A 19,804-nucleotide genomic window follows, 5' to 3' on the forward strand; every position below is an offset into this window, starting at 1 on the left:
CAATACATAAGTAAGTGTGCCTAGACAGTCGCGTGCGCAAAAATTGTAGAATATCAGCTCACAACACAGCTCAGAATTGGTTAGCGAGCAAAACAAAATACTCCGTTTTAGTCGTACGTCGTGTGATTTGCCTTTCTTTTTGAAATAATTTACAAGGTTTTTCTATAAATAACTTGTGTTTGACTATAAAATGCACAACACAACCTAAAAATTTAAAGTTACAAATTGGTGCAATTAATAAAACCAATGTCCATTTCGAAAAATTCCAAGCTTTGTTATTTTAAATAACCTGTTGCAATGATTTACAAAAAAGATTTTACAAAATTAAAAAAAAATTTACCCTGCGTAAGTAAATGAACTTGGTAAACAATTTTCAGCAGACACTGAAGTGACAAAAATTGAGACAAAGTAAAAATTAATTATTATTAATTTTCTAAATCTAATGTATGAAAAAACTATGTCCTGCCAATATAACATATGTCTTGTTAACCTGCACTGCAATTCTCTTGTACACAACTGTATGTGGTGCAACAACAACATTTTTTCATCTCAGGGTTGTTGACACAAATTTTTCAGGTAGCATGTCAGTGTCACCTTTCTCCCCTAAAAGAACCAATTCAAAAACTCAAAGTAAATTGACACCAAAACAGCATAAAGGTATGATTGAATAAACACCAACATGCACACGTGCAGTATGTGACATCGCATGCATACACATTATAAACATATGTGTGTGCTGCAATATTAATTTGGTAGCCGTTGACCGTTGGCTTACAGTCCGGCTGGAACGTTTGCCATTTTTACTCAGAGGTTAAGTTTTCATATAATCAGTTCTGTCGGTACAATGGCTTTTGAACCGTAGGGTATGACACATTGACAACAGCCATTTGACACCTGAATAAACCTTAGACACATGCATAAGGCAGCCGTCAGTGACCGTGATTGAGCAAGAAGTAAAGGACTCTCAATTTGACTTTAAACTGGAAATGTTAAGGCTCTTCATATTTCAGCTGGGTGATTTCAACACTTTTGCACATGTTAGTTCACACTGGGTATTTGGCGGTAATTATTTGCTGATTTAAGGCTACATCTGCCCGTTGTGAGCTGCAGAGAAAAATTATGCTTCAGCTTCATTATCTTTCTAAATTAATGCATTCAAATAGACAATAATAAAAGTGTAGACAACAGAAAATACCCTCATGAAAATCCGTGTCCTCTGCAAAGGCATGGATAATAGGTAATTTAAACAATACTGATAATAAGTGTTTACTCAGCTTAATGTATTTCTTACATTTTATAAGTATATAACAGCAAAACTAAGTCTGGAATCTGGAAACTTTAAAATGGGATAGATACCTAGAATAAATTACTGTAATTATTCTCTTCAAAACTGCTCTCAAAATCTGTATAATCACCTTTAATATTGGTTAAAATAATTGTAATAGTTTTCCACAATGTTTTTATTGGCCTATGCTGAGACAGTTTTATTCTAACTCATAGATTTACTATTTGAGTTTCGTGGGCAAGAAGAAGTCACAACCACAGCCGAAACTAGCGAATAACATGAACTGGGTTGTTTGCCTTTTCTTCGCAAATATGTCTTTTCTGATATATTCTCGAGATTATTTTTGCAAAAATTATATTATTTTAATGCCCCTAAGAGTGATAGATGGATGACTTCGAAACAAATTTGCTATGATTGCTTGACGACGCCTACTAAATTTGATTTAATATTAATTTGATATGTTCAAGTGAGATCCATTGATTTTGGAGCAACCCTACGATCTAACCTAACCTTTGGAACTGCTGATATGTTATATTTTTATACCCTGAACAGGGTACATTAAGTTTGCCACTAGCTGAAATACGAACTAGTCCCTCAGGTTTTGAGATAACTTTTTTATTTGTGATGGGTATTATAGTTTCGGTGCAGCCGAAGTTTACGTTTTTTTCTTTTTTTTATTAGGAAGCAGCACGTTCTAGAATATATAAAACGGTAATACCTAAAATCGGAAGAAAATAACGAATTTTCAATTCATATTTAACACTCATTCACAACTCGAAATTAAATATGCTTATCGTAGACGAACGTGTTTGCGTCGATTTTTATGTGATAATCTCCTCGTTGCACATGCAGCAGCCGCTCAGACCCTGCTTATGCATATTTATATATGAATCTGCTCAAGTTAATGCGCCGATTTCGTGTCATGACATAAAATCCAGCACAACGACAAACCCGAACAAAGAAAGACGTCAGCGGAAATCTTCCTGTTTCTGTACACAAAAAGACATTCGACTACAGCAACACTTACGTAAATGCCTAACTGCACGTATCCCCTTACGCGATCCCTTCAAGTGGCCGGCCTTCGAGTGAAAGCAAATGGGACGCATGGCAGACATGCTGCGTAGTGCCGCCTCGAGTGGATATTTGCATTAGGCAAATGCAAAACGGAAGTATTTTTAACTACTTCCGACTCCAGCTGTGAATTGGTAGTGTTCTACCTAAGCACAGCTAAACAGCAAGGAGAAACCTACAAAAAATAATCTTAATTTAGGTCACATCCAGCGGCGTCGCGTTGAGTGAATGTGTAATGAATGAATGATTTTAACAATGTACATATGTGTGGCTGTAGTGTGCGGCATGTAAGTGGTCGTCTGTGTATATACGCACTAATGCAACAGCTGCCCCTTTCAGCAACCGGCTTGTTTTGTGGCCGCATGCCCGCTTCTTTCACTGAGAATGCCTGCCTGGTCGTCCGTCTGTCTTTCTGCCAGCTAATGCATGTGACTGCTTTACTTCCGGAACGGTTTATTAAAATTACTTGTTCCGGTTTTCTTTTTTCATTACTTTACGCTCGATCTTAGTTTAGCCTTCCGCTTCTCTGTTATTACGCCGGCTGTTGGCATTATTGTTATTTTTGGATTTGTACACTTTGTTTTCTCTTTATTTTTACTTTTCTTGTATTACATTTGCCATATGCCATTGTACGGTATGCTAATGCTCATTCATACTTTGTAGTATTTACTCGTCTTTCATTCATAAATTCTGAGGATGGCGTGGTGTGCCTGCGTCGTAATTAACAAAGGGTCGTGTGAGCGCGCGAATCGAGTCTGTCGAATTCATTGAAATAAAGCTGCGTAGATTCATTGCGTTTAATTTATATTTTCCGTTTGCCGTTTAGTTTCTTGTGAATAATTAAATATTAAGGAAATTTAAGTTTTGTTTTTTTATTATAGTTCTACGTAATATTACTAAAACATAAAATTGAGTTGAACTTGGTTGTCTGTTCATTTGCTTTGTGTATTGTATCAGTACACATCCTTTGTCAAGTCGCATATAAATCAAAAATCCGATAATGCACTGATTGCTTCTCAGCCGCCAACGATCGCGCATCCATGCAGACGTGATCCATCAATGTCTGACAGAGTTAAAATAATTGGCTGATTTAGGGTTGTCGAAGAAAACTAACTATTCCGCGCTTAATCGAGCCGTGAGAGAAATAAAAGAGAAGATTTAGATTTTGTTTAACTTGCTTTTTTAAAGATTATTTATATATTGTTGCGTTGTCTGTTTTTGCACTTCAAAAGATCAATCAAATGGCATGAGCAATCTTACTAAAAAAACTCTCAGTTGAAGATTCAAATTGATGTGCAATAAATTTTTGGCTCAAGCACTTACCACAATACCTTCAGGTGTTAGGCAAACTTTATGTTAAAAAATGTGTATGGATTATAATCAAATTCGGTATTTTATTAAGTTATATTATAAGTCACAGTTTTTAACACCCAGAAGGAAATGTCGGAGACTCTATAAAATATATATATGATCAGCATGATGAGCTGAGTTGATTTAGCCATGTCCGTTTGTCTGTCCGTCCATCTGTCTGTATATAAGCGAACTAGTCCCTCAGTTTTTAAGCTATCGTTCTGAAATTTGCACCAGTCCTTTTCTTACTAAGAAGCTGCTCATTTGTCGGAACGGCCGATATCGGAGCACTATAGCATATAGCTGCCCTACAAACTGAACGATCGGAATCAAGTGCTTGTATGGGAGGTGCCCCTCTGCAATACAATTCGTTGTACTGAATAACAGCCTTGTATCTTATTGTAAAGCTTAGTTATGGCGCAATGGCGTTTTGTGGGCGGCACAGTGGTCCGATCCCCATCTACAATACCAAACTTCTTACGGCGCCAAATAATATGAGTACCAAGTGTTATCAAGATATCTTAATTTTTACTCAAGTTACAGCTTGCACAGACGGACGGACGGACAAATAGATACCCGGATTTCAACTCGTCTCGTCAACCTGATCATTTATATATACATAACCCTATATCTAACTCGATTAGTATTAGGGGATACAAACAACCGTTAGGTGAAGAAAACTATTATACTCTGTTTGTTTTTCGCTTTTTGTGAATGCAGATGTGCTAACCAGATTTGATTGCCTTTATTATGTTTAGTTTGGCCTTTCTTTTTTTTTTTCTTTGGTTTATTTCGTGTATGTTTTTAGTATCTCAATTATTCTTGTTCTGTATTTTTTTCTTCGCGCTTTCGGATGCAGTAAACACTCTCAATCGGACGCCTTCACAAGCTGTTGACTGATTTGTTTGCCCCAAAAAATGGCATTTGCAGTCTCTACTTCCTCTCAACAGTTTCTCGTTTTTCACGAAATGTCTGGGAGTTTCGCCTTAATTTAGTGCTTCCTGTTGACAGAAGCAACTTCATCAATGAATGTGAACGAAAAAATTGATATTTTACATTCGATTGTGATTTCGTCACCTACGCTATTTTTAATGGATTTTATTTTATAAATATCCACATAGTTTATTTAAGCAAAAAATATGTGTGTTTAAGAATAGCACAAGTGAAAAAAGTTTATTTAATTTTATGAATATTTAGACAAAAACTTTTGTAATCCGCTAAGGCTCATAAATTTTACTGATGGCCAAAATGAAAAACCAGACGAAAATCTAAACTTTTTCAATGCTTTCAAGTTTGCGTTGAATCATACAAAAGTTCTTTGCTGTTTAGTTCTTTTTTATTGAATTTTGTTGACCGTTTTTGTGGTCGTTTGATATTTTGTGTTGTAGTTGTTGAATGTGAATGGATTTCGAAAATAGACGACATCCGGTCTATGAACGCAGCCGCTTAAGAATACAAAAATATGCACAAGCACAAGACGCTTATGAGCATACCCTGTAGGAAATGCAAGGAACTAGAATCGATTCGAGCATGGATCACGAGTTGTTTCTTAATAATTATCGGTTTTGTGGTGTATTAGTGTTTAATTTAACTCATTACATTGAAACATTGAACTATGTCTATACGTCTTGAAAATTTTAACGTAATAGTGCCAGTCTAGGGTAACGCGCAATCAGATTATCACTTCTTGACTAGTAGATTTTCGGCATTTTGAATATTTGTGAAGAAGAAAAATTTTGCCATAAATTTTACCAACAAGGCTCATATTAAGCTCATACCCACAAGCTAATTGCTACATTTGCACACAAACTCTGAAACGTTCAATTCCAATCATTTTTAAGAAATACAAAAACAAAATTAAGTGAAAAATAAACAAAATGATATTGATTCAAGATTTTCGGTCAAGAAATAAAAATAAAAATAAAAAATTAATGAATGAACGGAAAGCGGAGACCACGTTTTCAGAATGCGCTTGTGTGTGTGCGTGATATTTAATGCATGTGTGGGCACTGAATGTGCGTCTGCTGGCTATGTGGGCGCGCACGTTCATATTCCAAATACATACACGCGGGCATACATACAAACTTGTGTGTGTGTGTGAAAATGTCCACTTCAAAAAGAAATTTGTTCGCCGTCAACACAGAGAGACACTAGGCAGAAATCTGCAGCTGCACTTTCAACTGCTATTTGCTTTTATTAACTCCAATGCACACATACACAAGTACCATATGTCAGTAATTTGTGCGCTTTAAAGCACTTTCTAAAGTCCAATTTAGTGGAAATGAATAAATGTAGATAAGACATGCATACTAACTATTGACAACTATTGGGACATTTACTGCTAACTTTCGCGTGTATGGGTGTGCAAATAGGAATATTTTTATATACATATGTATGTGCATACATCGTATTTGACTCGTTAAAACATTTGTTGGCATCGACGACGACGGCGGCATTTTCGCGTTTTTATAAAAACTTTTAACCAAGTCCAAGGAACCTCAAAGTTATGTGTTCTTATTCATGATCGCTTCTTCAATTCCTTATCTTTCATATGATTCGAAGATGTACATCATTGTATACAAGTTCTGCATGTATTGATATACTGCGAAGCGCTGCAAAGGAATGAAATATTTTACAGCAGATATCTGTATATCAGTAGACTGATAAGAGACGATTGGACTGTTCGGTTTATCGTAGAGATGTCAAACGTATAGCTTTTTTTTACAGCATTGGTGAGTTGGTTCAATTGTATTTAGATACTGGAAAAAAACTTTAAAGTTGATTTTTTTAAATACCACCCTAATATACGGCTTTAAAAAAGTGCGCAGAAGTACTTCAATTTAAGGGAGTGGGCTAATGTTCAAGAGATAGCGGCGAAGACTGCGGCCCTATATGATACGATGTGAAGATCAGCTTTTGGATAAATTTCGAAACATTTTCTTGTTATTTATTCGCATTCTTAGCAAGAAGCGCAATTGGTCATGCTTGAGTTTTGTAATCAGAATGAAAAAAAATAGATCTGCGTACAGAAATCCTACGTATACTTGATATAGGCCAAAACAACTATGAGTCGCCTTTTTAAAAAGTCGAATTGGGCAAGTACGGAGCTCTCGAACTACAAGTATAACTATGATTTACGGGATTTAAAAAAGAAAAAAAGAAAAATTCAAATTAGCTTATTAAATTTGAAATTAAGTTTGCATAATATTTGATTCACCCATTTTTTATTATTTCTTTTATTGCAGTTTGTTGACATCGGCATTGTTACATCCATCGAATCGAATCACAAGCAAATAGAAAGTGCTCGAAAGGGACAAGAGATTTGCATAAAAGTCGAGCCGATTCCCGGTGAATCGCCAAAAATGTTTGGGCGTCATTTCGAAGCGGACGATATGCTTGTGAGCAAGGTAAGTGCATCACACTGTCAATTTCAACATTAAATAGAACATATATGAGTGCTCTCTATTGATATGTGTGAATAATTATCGTGTTATCATGAAATTTGTAAATGAAATGGAACATCAGATGGAATTTAAAATTTGTTATATGAAAAATAGGCGTGGTTGTCATCAGATTTCGCAATGTATAATAGGAATATTTGGGTAACCTCACGCACCGAAATTGGTTGTAATCGATGAAGTAGTTCCTGAGATATAGGGTTTCACCTAATGGTGTGCAGTGCCACACCAGTTATCAAATTTTTCTACCTGCTCCTATAAAGCCCTTCCATACTAACTTGGTTGTGAAATTTAATACTTGTGGCGCATTTATTCAGTGAATTATCGTACATTTAGCAGTTTTCAACATAACTGTTATATAAGGAGTGGGCGTGGTTATTATCTGATATTACCCAGTTTCGCAGAGTATGAAGAAGTGCTAAAGATATTTCTTGTCCCCCAAGTTTGGTTGATAAAGCTTTAGCGGTTTGGAAGTTGCAAATGAAAGTTTTTTTTATCTTAATTTAGTGCTTAGTAATAACACTTTATACGTTTTCGATTAAGGGCACTTTGTGGGCGCGGCAAAAAACAAATTTCGGCCATTTGCAATTTCAACCCTCCTTGAATGCTAGAAACAAGTGTGCAAAATTTCATTAAGATATCTTTACTATATTTTTACTCAACTTATCGCTTGCACAGACGGACAGACAGACAGTAACTCGGATTTCAACTCTTCTAATCATCCTGATCATTTAAATATATATAATCCTTTATCTATCTCGATTAGGTTTAGGTGATACAAACTCTCGGTTGCGAGAGTATAGAAATATAAATTGTTTGCATTGCATTGCATTGACATTATTTCATACCGTTTGTGTCGTGAATTTCTTATATTTTGTTTTTAAAAGTTTTTTTATGAAATTAATTCTTTGAATGCATATGACCCTAATGTAAATTTTGAATACCATTTTTATATTTGTTCTCGTAACTTTTTGAACGCTGTCTGCAGTAATTAGAAAGTACTGTAGTAATAAAAGTAGCAGTAATATTTTCCACCGCCCACTGATCATTGTAAGCATGCTTACAATATTTTCAAAGGTTTTTTTTGCTTAAGAATAGTGAAAAAAATTAAAACCTTAAAAACTAGTTTTCATCGGTATTGTTATGTAAAAATCGCATTGAGACTGACATATGTATGTATATTTATTTCAATCCGAAAACGTTATCAAATTTGCCGCCGACCTTCTCCTATAACCCAATAGTCACGCAGTTCCACAATAAATTAAGCGATTTATTCGTACGTGATTTAGAAGTAATGAAGCGTGAAGAGTTCAAAGCGTCTACATAAATACCTATGTTTCCGTTTATGTGTACATAAGTATGGTATGTATATACTTTTATCAAAGCATTAAAAACATGAGGTTGCTCATACGCAGTGACTCTCAATTGAAAGCAGCATGAATTAGACCACAAATTCACATACTAATATAAATATGTTTATACATATGTACGTATATGCTTATATGTTTTTGCATATCACTGCTCAGAGCGAATTGAAGGATTTCAAGTTATTTTTATGTAATGTACAGATTATTTGATTGCGCTGCGATAATGCTTCGTAGTAGTTGTTGTGTTTCATGACGTCAATCTTATGTTTGCCTGTCACCTGTTTGGGGGGGGGTTATGCTTACTTTATCCACACAAAAGACGACGTCATAGCCAATATGCTGCGTTATATGCGCTTTTACCTTTTACTTTCTTGTTTAATATCTTTTTTATTGAGTATAATATAATTTGATATTACAACAGCAAATGTGAATAAAAAACTGCTGCTGCTGACACTGATTGTCGTGTGGACCACTTGACGTCTATATAAAATATGTGTTTTATGGTTGGTTAACGGCGTTTAAGAGTCATTGAAGTAAGTAAATGCGTCAGTCAAAAATATCTGCCTTCGCCATGTGCTATTTCTATTTACCGTTATTCCGTTGTAAACCCCTATTATATTACAGAATTTATGTTAAACGTGACAACGGAAATGTTGAGTTAAAAATAGTTATGAAAGGATGTCAACCCCTAAACAGAATTTTTAAATCAAAGGCAGTTCGATTTACGGTCCATTGTGCATATGTGCGTAGGTAATGCAGTACATATGTATTTGAGCCAACAATTCTCAATACTACCAAATTTGTCTTTTGCGCTCACTCCCCCTACTCGTGAGTTAATCCTGCTGAGCCTTGAGTCATTTTGTGCAATTGCAGTCGTTGTCCTCGTTTCATTCATGGCACTTGGCCTACGTAGATATGTATGTGTGTACGAGCAATAACTTGGCAAACCAAATGCATTCACCGTTGCCGGTTCGTGGCCGCTTTCATGGCGCCCCTGCTGCGCTTTTGCCGCTCCACTTGCTGTTCAACGTTGCTGACGTCAGTGGTCACCTTCTGGTTTATTGCAGCCGGTCGTTGACATTCCAGCCGGCAGCTTTTCTGCAATAACCCATTTTCAGGTTATTGCATTTAGTCTTCTTTACCTAGCGCAAGCACTTGCATATTAACCGCCCTAACCTCTCTCGCTTTGTATGCGCTGCAGTCGCTGAATTGACCTAGATTTTGGAACACGCTGCGGTCGTTGTTTGTTCTGTTGAATGAAAATTTTGTTGTTGCCATGGCTGAGTTTGCCGCTTGGGGTTGAGTGGATTCTATTTTTAGATGATTGTGACCACAACGACACTTACAATATGACCTCAATTGTGCTGGTATTTGTTGCTTTTATCTGAAGTTTCAAAAATCATCCCAAAAACTTTTAAGGACTTTCAATACCATTTACCATATTAAAGAACATTTGTCGAACATTAAAATTTTGTAGATATTGAAGATAAATGTGTAGGAAAGTAGAAAATACTTTTGACCGTTTTCATCAGAGTAAAATAGTTTTAAATACATTAAAGAAAAAATGTTATTCTCACTAATGATATCTGTTATCATTTCAGCATTTCTCGCAAGATATGTTTATATAAAAATTATCTTGATTATATAATTTATACTTTTTTAGTATTTTTTTCAGCATTGTATTCCACCCGCCCTGCTCGTTGCCACTCATTTTATCCAATTATCCTTATTTCAATACTTATTGTTAAATATGTTTTTAACCGTTATTTCGATTAATACAAACCATCTGCTTTCTCTTTTTCACAACTTTCAGATATCACGTCAAAGCATCGACGCCTGCAAGGACTATTTCCGCGATGATCTAATAAAGGCTGACTGGTCACTCATGGTTGAACTGAAGAAGCTTTTCGAAATTTTATAAGCTTACAAAGCCAAGCGCATACACAATATTTCAATGTAGTAAATTAAATCAACAAAAAATGTATTGCAAACAGAACAATTGAAAACATGCAAAAAAATGGCGAAAGAAACAAAAATATTTAGAAAATAAACATAATCAATATGCAACTACAGCGCAACACATTAAGAGACAAACAAAAATAAGCAAAAACAAAATACATTTGAGCACTGTCAATGAAATTAAGTTTGTAGCTTTTACTTTCTCATTTGCAAAGCTTCCCGAAAACCCTTATGTGTAACCGATGTCTGTATTCTCTGTGTTCTTTATACTATATTTTTATAATAAGTTGCTTGAAATGTGCTTTCAGTCGAATATTTGCGGAGGAAAGCTCAACAACAATATGAATGCAGTATTTGTTGTAATTCTTTTCAGTTTGCACTCTGTTATTTTCACCTCGAAGGATTTTGTTTTTAATTTTTATTGAATTAGCATTGATTTAATAATTAATACTTTTGCGCCCGTTAGTTGTTATTTATTTGGTATATTTTGTATAATTAAAGAAAATCTGAAATTCAATTAAAGCACACTTTTTATGCAAACAATTTTTTACACATTTTTTATAGTGAATGATCATTCAATATATTTGGGTCCATATAAAATATATCACAATAAATGAGTGAAATAAATATTTATTAAATGCAGAATATAACATTAGTTTCATTAATCAGTTTTGGATAAGCTTTTGACAGGTGAGACAGGTTTTATAACAGCACTCAGTGACGATTTCTGTAGCAAGTAACACAGGCTTAGAAGTACTAAATGACTGCTGTCTTCTGTGCTGGATTGTTTGATGCGCGATTTTTTAATTTGGCAAAAGCACAGAGCTGCGATCATTGTGACACCTGATAGTGGAGACATCTTTTGTTTAGAAATTTGCTTACGATTTTTCGATTAGGCAATATCGCAACGGGTTTTAGGATTCATATAATTCTGTATATTCAAGTGCTGTTCTATCAATCTATTAATAGCCAAAGGTCGCACGCCAAAGGCTAAAGCACAAACATTGACTTCAATTACTCTGTATGAAAATAACTGCTGATGTGCCTGCAGTTGACCCTCGCCATTTTTTATATCCTGCGAGTTTACCGTGAAACAACATTAAAGAGCGGCAGTGCAGTTCCGATTCAGCTGGCGTTTTCATTCAAGGCAACTGATTACGCATGCAAAAGTGCAACTGCGAACTGGGAAGGCAACTAACGAATACCGTTATTCATGCAGCACTGAAACAGTGTTGAACGAGGGAAACTGGAGCAAAAGTTCAAGAGTGTGTGAACGGTTCATAAACCTCCAACTCAATGGTTATGTACACTTTTCGTTGGAAATATGTATTCGGTCTATTTATAGCTGTATATGCTTATACCTTCATTAAGGATTTTGGTCAGCGCTTTCATTGCAGTTTATAAAAAACGCTTTTCGTTGCATTCATTTTCCCATAAGAATCTGTTGCTTTTTGTATATTTTCAGAAGCGAAGCTAAGTCCTTGTTCCACTTTCGCTGGCGCTTCGTGTGAGTGATGACGCTTGCTCAACGAGCAATTTTTGATTCATGGCGAATACCTGGCCACACTTAAACGCCGGTTCGCTTGTTTGCCACTTCTCAATGAAAATGACATAGATTGCATCTGGTACATAAATACATACACACATACACACGACAAGATGCGATTTTATTGCTAAGCGGTAAGCGTCATAGCAACATGTATATGGTAAGTGCTCGTCTCTACTTATCTGACACATTTTTAAAATGTACACATTCTCATTTTTGGATATACATATGTACATACAAATATGCCTACCTCTGACGTCATAATAATTCGAAAAGTCCGGATTCTGGCTTTGTCCGGACGGTGGTGTAAAGACGTTGGATTTTTTCCTCAACATTTTTTTGCCAAAAATAACTAATTATGGAAGACGGGGGTAAAGAAGATTAGAAGTAAATCTTGGTTTTAGTATTGCCTAAGAGAGAACGTTTATCTAATTAATATGCTGAAATATTAGATACATAACGATGAAAGTTTTCGGCTCCAATAAATTCTAAGCTACAACTTTTGCCTGCGTCATTGATTGCCCCATTCAAGGATTCCAATGTGTGTGTTCGATACACACATTGGTTTTCATTCATCATTTGTACAAGGCCGATGGTGCTTCTCTGAAAAAAGCTACGATTGATAAAATTTAAAGATGCAACTTATACAACATGTCACATACATACATACATCCTGTACACTGCGTCACATCTACTTATATATGCATGTTTGGTTTACCTACATATAATATATGTATCCCTGAACGTGTACTGGCACTCACGTATGTCGGTTTGACCTAGTTATTCCTTATATCGACTAGTTGCTCGTCATTTGCCGCAGACACAATACCACTGTACCACCACTGACGCTGGCAACGCTGCAGTTACTCATACACACAGACACTGGAATGCCATTCAAGCGTTGAGCAGCATACATGCAGCGGAAATATGCCTCTTGTATGCTATAAGGTATATATCATATATTATTTACCAGAGTACTATATATGAACCTACATACATATAATATATAAATATGTACATTTGTATGTCATTCACTGGTACTGTGCTCATTCATTGAGCATAGCATCAGCGCTGTGCTTTAAATTTGCTTCTCTCCTCTCGCCAAAACCAAAGGCGAGCATGGCTAATTTTGGGTCCACAATATGCCGCATCACCTTACTGGTCTCTTAGGATTTCTTTCCTGGCTGTGTGCGTTTGGGAAATGACCTCGCGAACTTTGTTGACGCAATGGTTATTTTGAATTATGGTACTGGCAATTCTCGGGTTGCATTGTTGATGGTCGAAGGACCACAACATACTCGAATTACGACTTCGTTGACCTGAGTAGGTCCTTTCAGAGTATTTTAACGAAGAAGATGCCTGTAGAGGGAATATTAGTGGAGTTTATAAAGTCAAGACCTTGTTATTTAATCATGTCTTGTATAGTGAGTGCTGAGAAACTGCGGATTTCCTAAGATAAAACCTTCCAATAACCTCGAGCTCGGAACTCTACAGCGGTTGAATGATTGTACACTTGGTTCCAACTATCATTTTAATATGAATGAAGAAAAGTATATTTAAAACAAATTAACAAGCCTTTAAAACAATTGAAGCACTCGTGCTGCAACACTTTCAGCGGGAGCCAGTACCAATGAACCTCAGTGTATATATATATATATATATATGTGTGGTAGACGATGAATGAAAGAAAGTAGCGGCTGTTACATGTTGGTAGCGTTTAGACGAGCAAGCAAACACCAAACATCAATAAACTGGAAGACGCGAAATGCGTGCATTAATTACTAACAACAATTGCCAACCATCGCTATTAAAAATCGCTTTAAATACTTAGATACGTACATATTTATTTTTGGGTTTTTATATATGTGTGATTTATGCAAATACCTATGTATGTGTGTATGTAACGTGACTCATTGTTACCTTGCTGGCAACCATAGTGCATCCCATTCAGCAGAAGCGTCTTCAGATGTGTCTCTACATCCCTCTGTCACGATTCTGCGCAGTACAACACTGGGTCAGTGTCCTCATGTTAGCGAGGTCGTGTTCCAATTATTTATGTTGCTGCAGTCTATGCGGTCGATGAATGGGCGCTCCGTACTCACCACACCTCTCTTTATACATACGCTTGTAACACTTGTATACCATATGTATTTGTGCAAGTCTGTGTATTTGCTTTGAAAATGCGGCAATGCAGTATTGCATAGGTCAACGGCAGAGCAATGACGTCATTGCCTGTAGCATTCAACATAATGTCATTATGGTGTCATATCGAATCCACGGTGCAGTTAAAACTGCGTATATATGGTTTCTATAAGGCTAGCTCCTACATATTAAATTAATTTCATTTTACCGCTTCAGAAGAGTTATGTTTGAGTCATAGTTCCCGTGTTTCAATATTTCTAAGTTATGTGTTCTTCCATTCTTCACTCCATGTCAAGGCAGGATTGATTGTGTGTGGCGAGTGCGTTGCAATTACATTGAAAATATAAATAAGAATTTTATGTATGCAGTTGTGCATCGTGGTTTATTTGGTTTAAATTTTATGGTTTAAATGTAGGTCATCACTTTTGGTGCGTCAACATTTGCCTCGTTATGTGCTTTACCCTTTAGTGAAGGTTCAGTCGATCTCGCGCCCGTAGTGTGCAACGGCCAGCCAATTCAATCACAACATACAACATATAGTGCTTTGATAAGATAAAAAGTAAAAATAATTACAAATGTAGTTACAAATACAAATAAATTGATAAATCGTGTGTCAGTTATGTAAGATTAATGCTACTTGTATATTTGCAGTGCCAATGCTTAACAAACATTTCGATTACAATTCGAATACATAAAAATGCATACATGAGTATGTAAGTGCAACATTGAGTGAGGTGAAAAGTGATTTTTATTAATTGCTCGCAACTTTATTCATTTCAGAAAAAATTAAATATATGAATGATGTGATGAATTTAAATGTAAGTACTTGTACATCATTATATGTAATTGAAATGAAAAGAATTACTCTTTATAAGGAAATTATGTGAGCGCTAACATGGAATTTTGTTTACGTAAACACATTCGCAGAATCGATCAATAGCTCCTTTATATACATATACATATACATATGTATAAACATGTACTTGTATATAGATATGTATATAAATTGGTGTAATAGCTGCCTTTATTATCGCTATGAAATACTTCTTGAGATTATTGCATTCTACCATAGGCGTGAATATTATCCTCGACTTCGAAATCAGTCAGACTGTCTCGAATAATTCAAAAAAATTATGGTAATGATACTTAAAACCATAAATGTGCAACGTCCGATTAAAAATATATTGTAACTTCATACTTATCATACAGTTACTCATACGCTCTGGTGATCATAAATACATATGTATTGAGAAATGTAATGAAGCATATGTATATAATAAATCTAAGAACTGATTGTTTATTTGTTGGCGTCGTTGCAGTTATTACCGATAACGAAAGCAAGTTCTGAATAAAATCAAAAAAGTTTACATACATACATATAATATCTACATAAGTACTAAAAAATACTAAATAAAATTAGCTAATGCCCAGCATAAATACGTATGTATATATATAGTCGTATGTGTAATTTACTCTGTGCATATATACTGAAATGCCTTGAAAAACCTATTCTCTCAATGAAAATAGAAAAGTATACACTGGTGAATGCTGCGAATTCATTCAGATATATTTTGACAACCCCCTTTTGTGCAATAACACACATACGCACATGTATGTATAAGGGCATATGAATGACAATCATTGAGCAAAAGCTGTGGTGAGTTTGAGTAAAGATGTTCAAAGTAGTACATACACATTCATATACACATGTAAGAACTTATTTATAAAACAAATAAAGAGAGTAAGAAGGAGAGAGAGAGAGAGAGTGACTAAACTCGCAAAATGCAATTGAAAACTGTAACGTCATAGATAAATGCGGAATGGTGAAAAGAAAGAAAGCAACAGGAAAATCAATGAAAAATGGTAAGAGGGCTTTTATGCTTTGTATGACGTCATCGCCATTGCTGAAGACTATACACACATCAGAGTTGTTATTTCAGATTTAACTCACTTAAATGCTTTGTTATCGTAACAATCTAAAAAGATTTTCGTCAAATTGTATGCAAACTTCAAAAAATTGCTTGAAAGGTATGAGTGAGGGAGGATTTATTGCATAATGATTTGAGCAAGACACTTTCAATTTTGCTAGATTTAAAAACAACCTATTTTAATAACTTACATATTAATTTTCCCATGGGAACATAGGACTTCAAAGGTTCTGAGTATGTGTTGCAAGATGCGAAATTTTACTGTTAAAATTTAGAGTATTTGGGATAAAATTTAGAGTAAATGGGTAAAAAAAAATTTTTTTATTTATAATTTTAATAATTTTTATAAGTTATTTTGCACAAATACTTAGACAAGTTAAACATTTGTTGAGCCTCTAGAGAAAAATAGGACTGTGGGAAGTGTTTGCCACATAAGAGTCGCTACAATCTACTATTCCTATGAATATACTTTTCGAGTAAAATTAAAATTTTTAAGCGTTTCCCTTCTATTCAGTCCTTGGTGTTTTTTTTTTTTGTACTGCGAACAAATACGGTGTTCATAACATTTAAAACCTTCCCTGAGAACCATAGATATCGTAGTCTGCACCAGCCCAAAATTAAAATCATTTAAAATGCAGTCTCGATGACTGCCGCATCATGGAAATGGAGCGTTTGTGGTACTGCTACCTCATCTCATTTAGTAAAAAAAAAAAAATTATGAATCTGCAACAGATATTATATAAAATCATTCTAACTGACTTTGACTTCTGTTACCTGGTCAGTTTTTGTTTGTAATCGTAATATAAAGCAAAACGAATGTCCGTTTAATAATTTTTTACCTTTTCACAAGCAATAACGGAATTGAATGATTTTCATTTTTCCTTTAAATAATGTCAGCTCTTAAATTATCTGTCATTTGGGTTGATCTGAAGTTGTATTGTTTCAACTTCAATTCAAGTGAGTAGTGTTGAAACCCGCAATAGGGGTATTGTTAAAAGCTTTATGGTATTTTGCTTATAAAATATTTAATTATATATAATACAAGTATAATAAAATATTTAATTAAAAATACTATTCAACAGTTGTATATACCTATGTATGTAATTTAAATTTTTAAAAGTTTAATGAACACTTATATACAAGTAACTTATGTATTTTCTGTAAAAAAGAAAAGAAAAAGAGGAAGCAAATGCTTAGATCGCAATAACGTATGCAATTAATATTAAACTATTTAAAATGTGTACCAAAAAAGGTTTATATGTTGCTATCGGAATTCTAAACTATATCGGATTTGTCACGTACACCTCTGTTAGATGTTTGCTCGTTAAAATAGTGGACCTTTAAATTATAAGCGCACTTCAGAGAGATAAAGGGTTTGTGATTAACTTTTTTCAATGACAGAAAACCACACAGACATTTGACATTACCTACCGACCGAAACGGCTAGTTAAAATAAATTGCTATTATAAACACTAAGCCGCTGGTTTATAGTTTATAATTGCTAATCTAACAGTGTACAAAATATCATAAATCTGTCCCAGAACCTATGAAGAATACCTCAAGAGCCGACTTAAGACTCCCTTTCGTTTACTCCTTGGTCTACCATATATGTCAAGTTAATTGAATTGTAATTTGATATTTTTTCTTTAAAATAGAATAAAAATTTAAATGCATACACTATGGAGGTGGGTGGTATGGGGAGCATTTTCTGGAATAAATTTATTTAACATTGAATTCTCTAATCCTGTTTCCAAAATAGAAAAGAATGATAAGACTCCATTCTTATCCAGACTCATTTCAGAGGAATAAGGAATTGTTATGCGCAACCTTTCGGCGAATGCACTCCTTCCAGTCAGTTCGTATCTTAACAAATTAAACGAAAATCCTGCTTAAAATTCACTCATTTTAACTTTTTCCTTCCTTCAGCATTTAGAAATTTGGTTAGATTCCATAAACTGAACCACAATTAGTGCTTGCTTTTCTCCTTAAGTTCAATGAAAAACGTTCACATACGAGTATATATTTTATTTATTTTCATTTTATTTTTTTAAATATTGACATTGTAATAAATGTTACTTGAACAACCTGTTTATTATAATTTTAAGCCAATATCGTTTAAGTTGCCAAATAAAATAAGGGAAAATTGTAACCATTCCGATTTCCAAAACAGGATTTGCTGATGCTACAAAAAGCGAAAACGGAACGAATTACAGAATATGCCTGACAGAAGCGTCTTCTTACCTTTTTTCAATTCAAGAAATCCATACAAGTATATTCCAGTTGTAAGCCTTTATATATTCTCAATTTCACGGTGGTCAGATGCGTTGCTCCAGCAGGGCAAAATTTTACTCCGTTGCATACGTCCTGAGAAAAGACAGCGCCTATGTTTTCCGTATGTTCCACAGCTTCTTCAAATCTGACGCAGTGGTTATTAATTAGTTGAAATCCTATGTGTAGATAAGAGAAACAGAATAGTTAATTTTTGTTTGAAATCAAATAAGCTCGCTGATCAAAAGAATGGCTATGCAAACATTTCTACAAACTAAAATCAATTTTTGCATTTTTTGATTAATAAACCGAGATTATTGCAAGGACCTTTAATACTTAAAAACATTTATGTTCTAGTAGAATTGAGATTAAACTTCTAATTTTATTTTCAAATAAAGAAAAAGTACCTTAAAATGCCCAATTGACACCTGCCGAGTATCCCTCTATGCAGCAATAAAAATTCCATTATATACACATGGTAAGTGTTGAATTGCGTATTATTGAAAATCATTTGTTTTCTTCCTTAACTCACGTCATTTCATTAAATATTTATCATACGTTGAGCGCTTATGAAAACGCGTTGACGTCATAAGTGTCCTAGTTATGTGAGGTGAATTGTGGGGTAATGTTTAACATAATACTTTCTTTATGTTCTAAATATTGAGTATAACACATAAGAGCTAACTAGTACATATACACCAAAACTTATACAATTGTGTCAGTGTGCAACATAGTGTGAAGAAACGAGAAAGTTACTGCCTTAATTTCAGTTGGCGTCGGCATTGTATCAACTTCTGTAAAGGGACGTTTTCAATTTAAACTTAAAATATTTCTGCAGTTTAATTAAATTAATATTTATTTATTCGCGATCTTTTAGGGGTACCCAACATTTTTTAGTTGGTTTTTAATTGAAAATAATATTCCATTTTTGCTATAATCTTTTTTTGAAAAGCTTTTAAAGCAAGGAGGGTTGAAACATCTCTATCGTGGCCTACCAGCGGTCTAGTGGTCTTCCCAGTTCGTTGTCACGGCAGTGGGGTCTATAAAAAAGGAAAGTAATGGAATTTTTATAGATCCGAGAAAGACCTGCTCGCTGATACTATCAACACTCACCAAAACGTAGAGCGACTAGCATTCTTAACTAGATAGTATTAATATTTGTTTTTATATTTCTGTTGATGGTCATTGATTTATTCTAAAATATCTTTATTTCGATATTTCTTTTGAAGGCGGCATTAAAGGGATGATTTTCCTTTTATTTTGTGTTTTGTAAAAATTGTCTAGCTTTACTAACCGCTTTTAAGATCTTATATACCTTCTAGTACATTTCTGAAGGTTCGGAACGTTATCAGCAATGAAATTATTTTCAAATGTGGAATAATAAGTGAAATACCTACATAACTACATTCCTCTAAGTATGTCTTTAATTT

At 34.5% G+C, this 19,804-nt stretch overlaps 1 protein-coding gene across 1 annotated transcript in view; it reads left to right on the forward strand.

The window, feature by feature from the left end:
* eIF5B (eukaryotic translation initiation factor 5B) overlaps positions 1-11,140 on the forward strand; it is a 49,264-nt gene extending 38,124 nt beyond the window's left edge. The window contains exons 8-9 of the mRNA XM_070111498.1: positions 6,952-7,113; positions 10,345-11,140. Of these exons, the coding sequence (XP_069967599.1) occupies positions 6,952-7,113; positions 10,345-10,452 (270 nt within the window). The 3' untranslated portion in view covers positions 10,453-11,140. The remainder of the gene's footprint in view (positions 1-6,951; positions 7,114-10,344) is intronic.
* Positions 11,141-19,804: the final 8,664 nt, after the last annotated feature.

This window comes from Bactrocera oleae, chromosome 6 (genome assembly GCF_042242935.1).
Source record: "Bactrocera oleae isolate idBacOlea1 chromosome 6, idBacOlea1, whole genome shotgun sequence".
Lineage (NCBI taxonomy): Eukaryota > Metazoa > Arthropoda > Insecta > Diptera > Tephritidae > Bactrocera > Bactrocera oleae.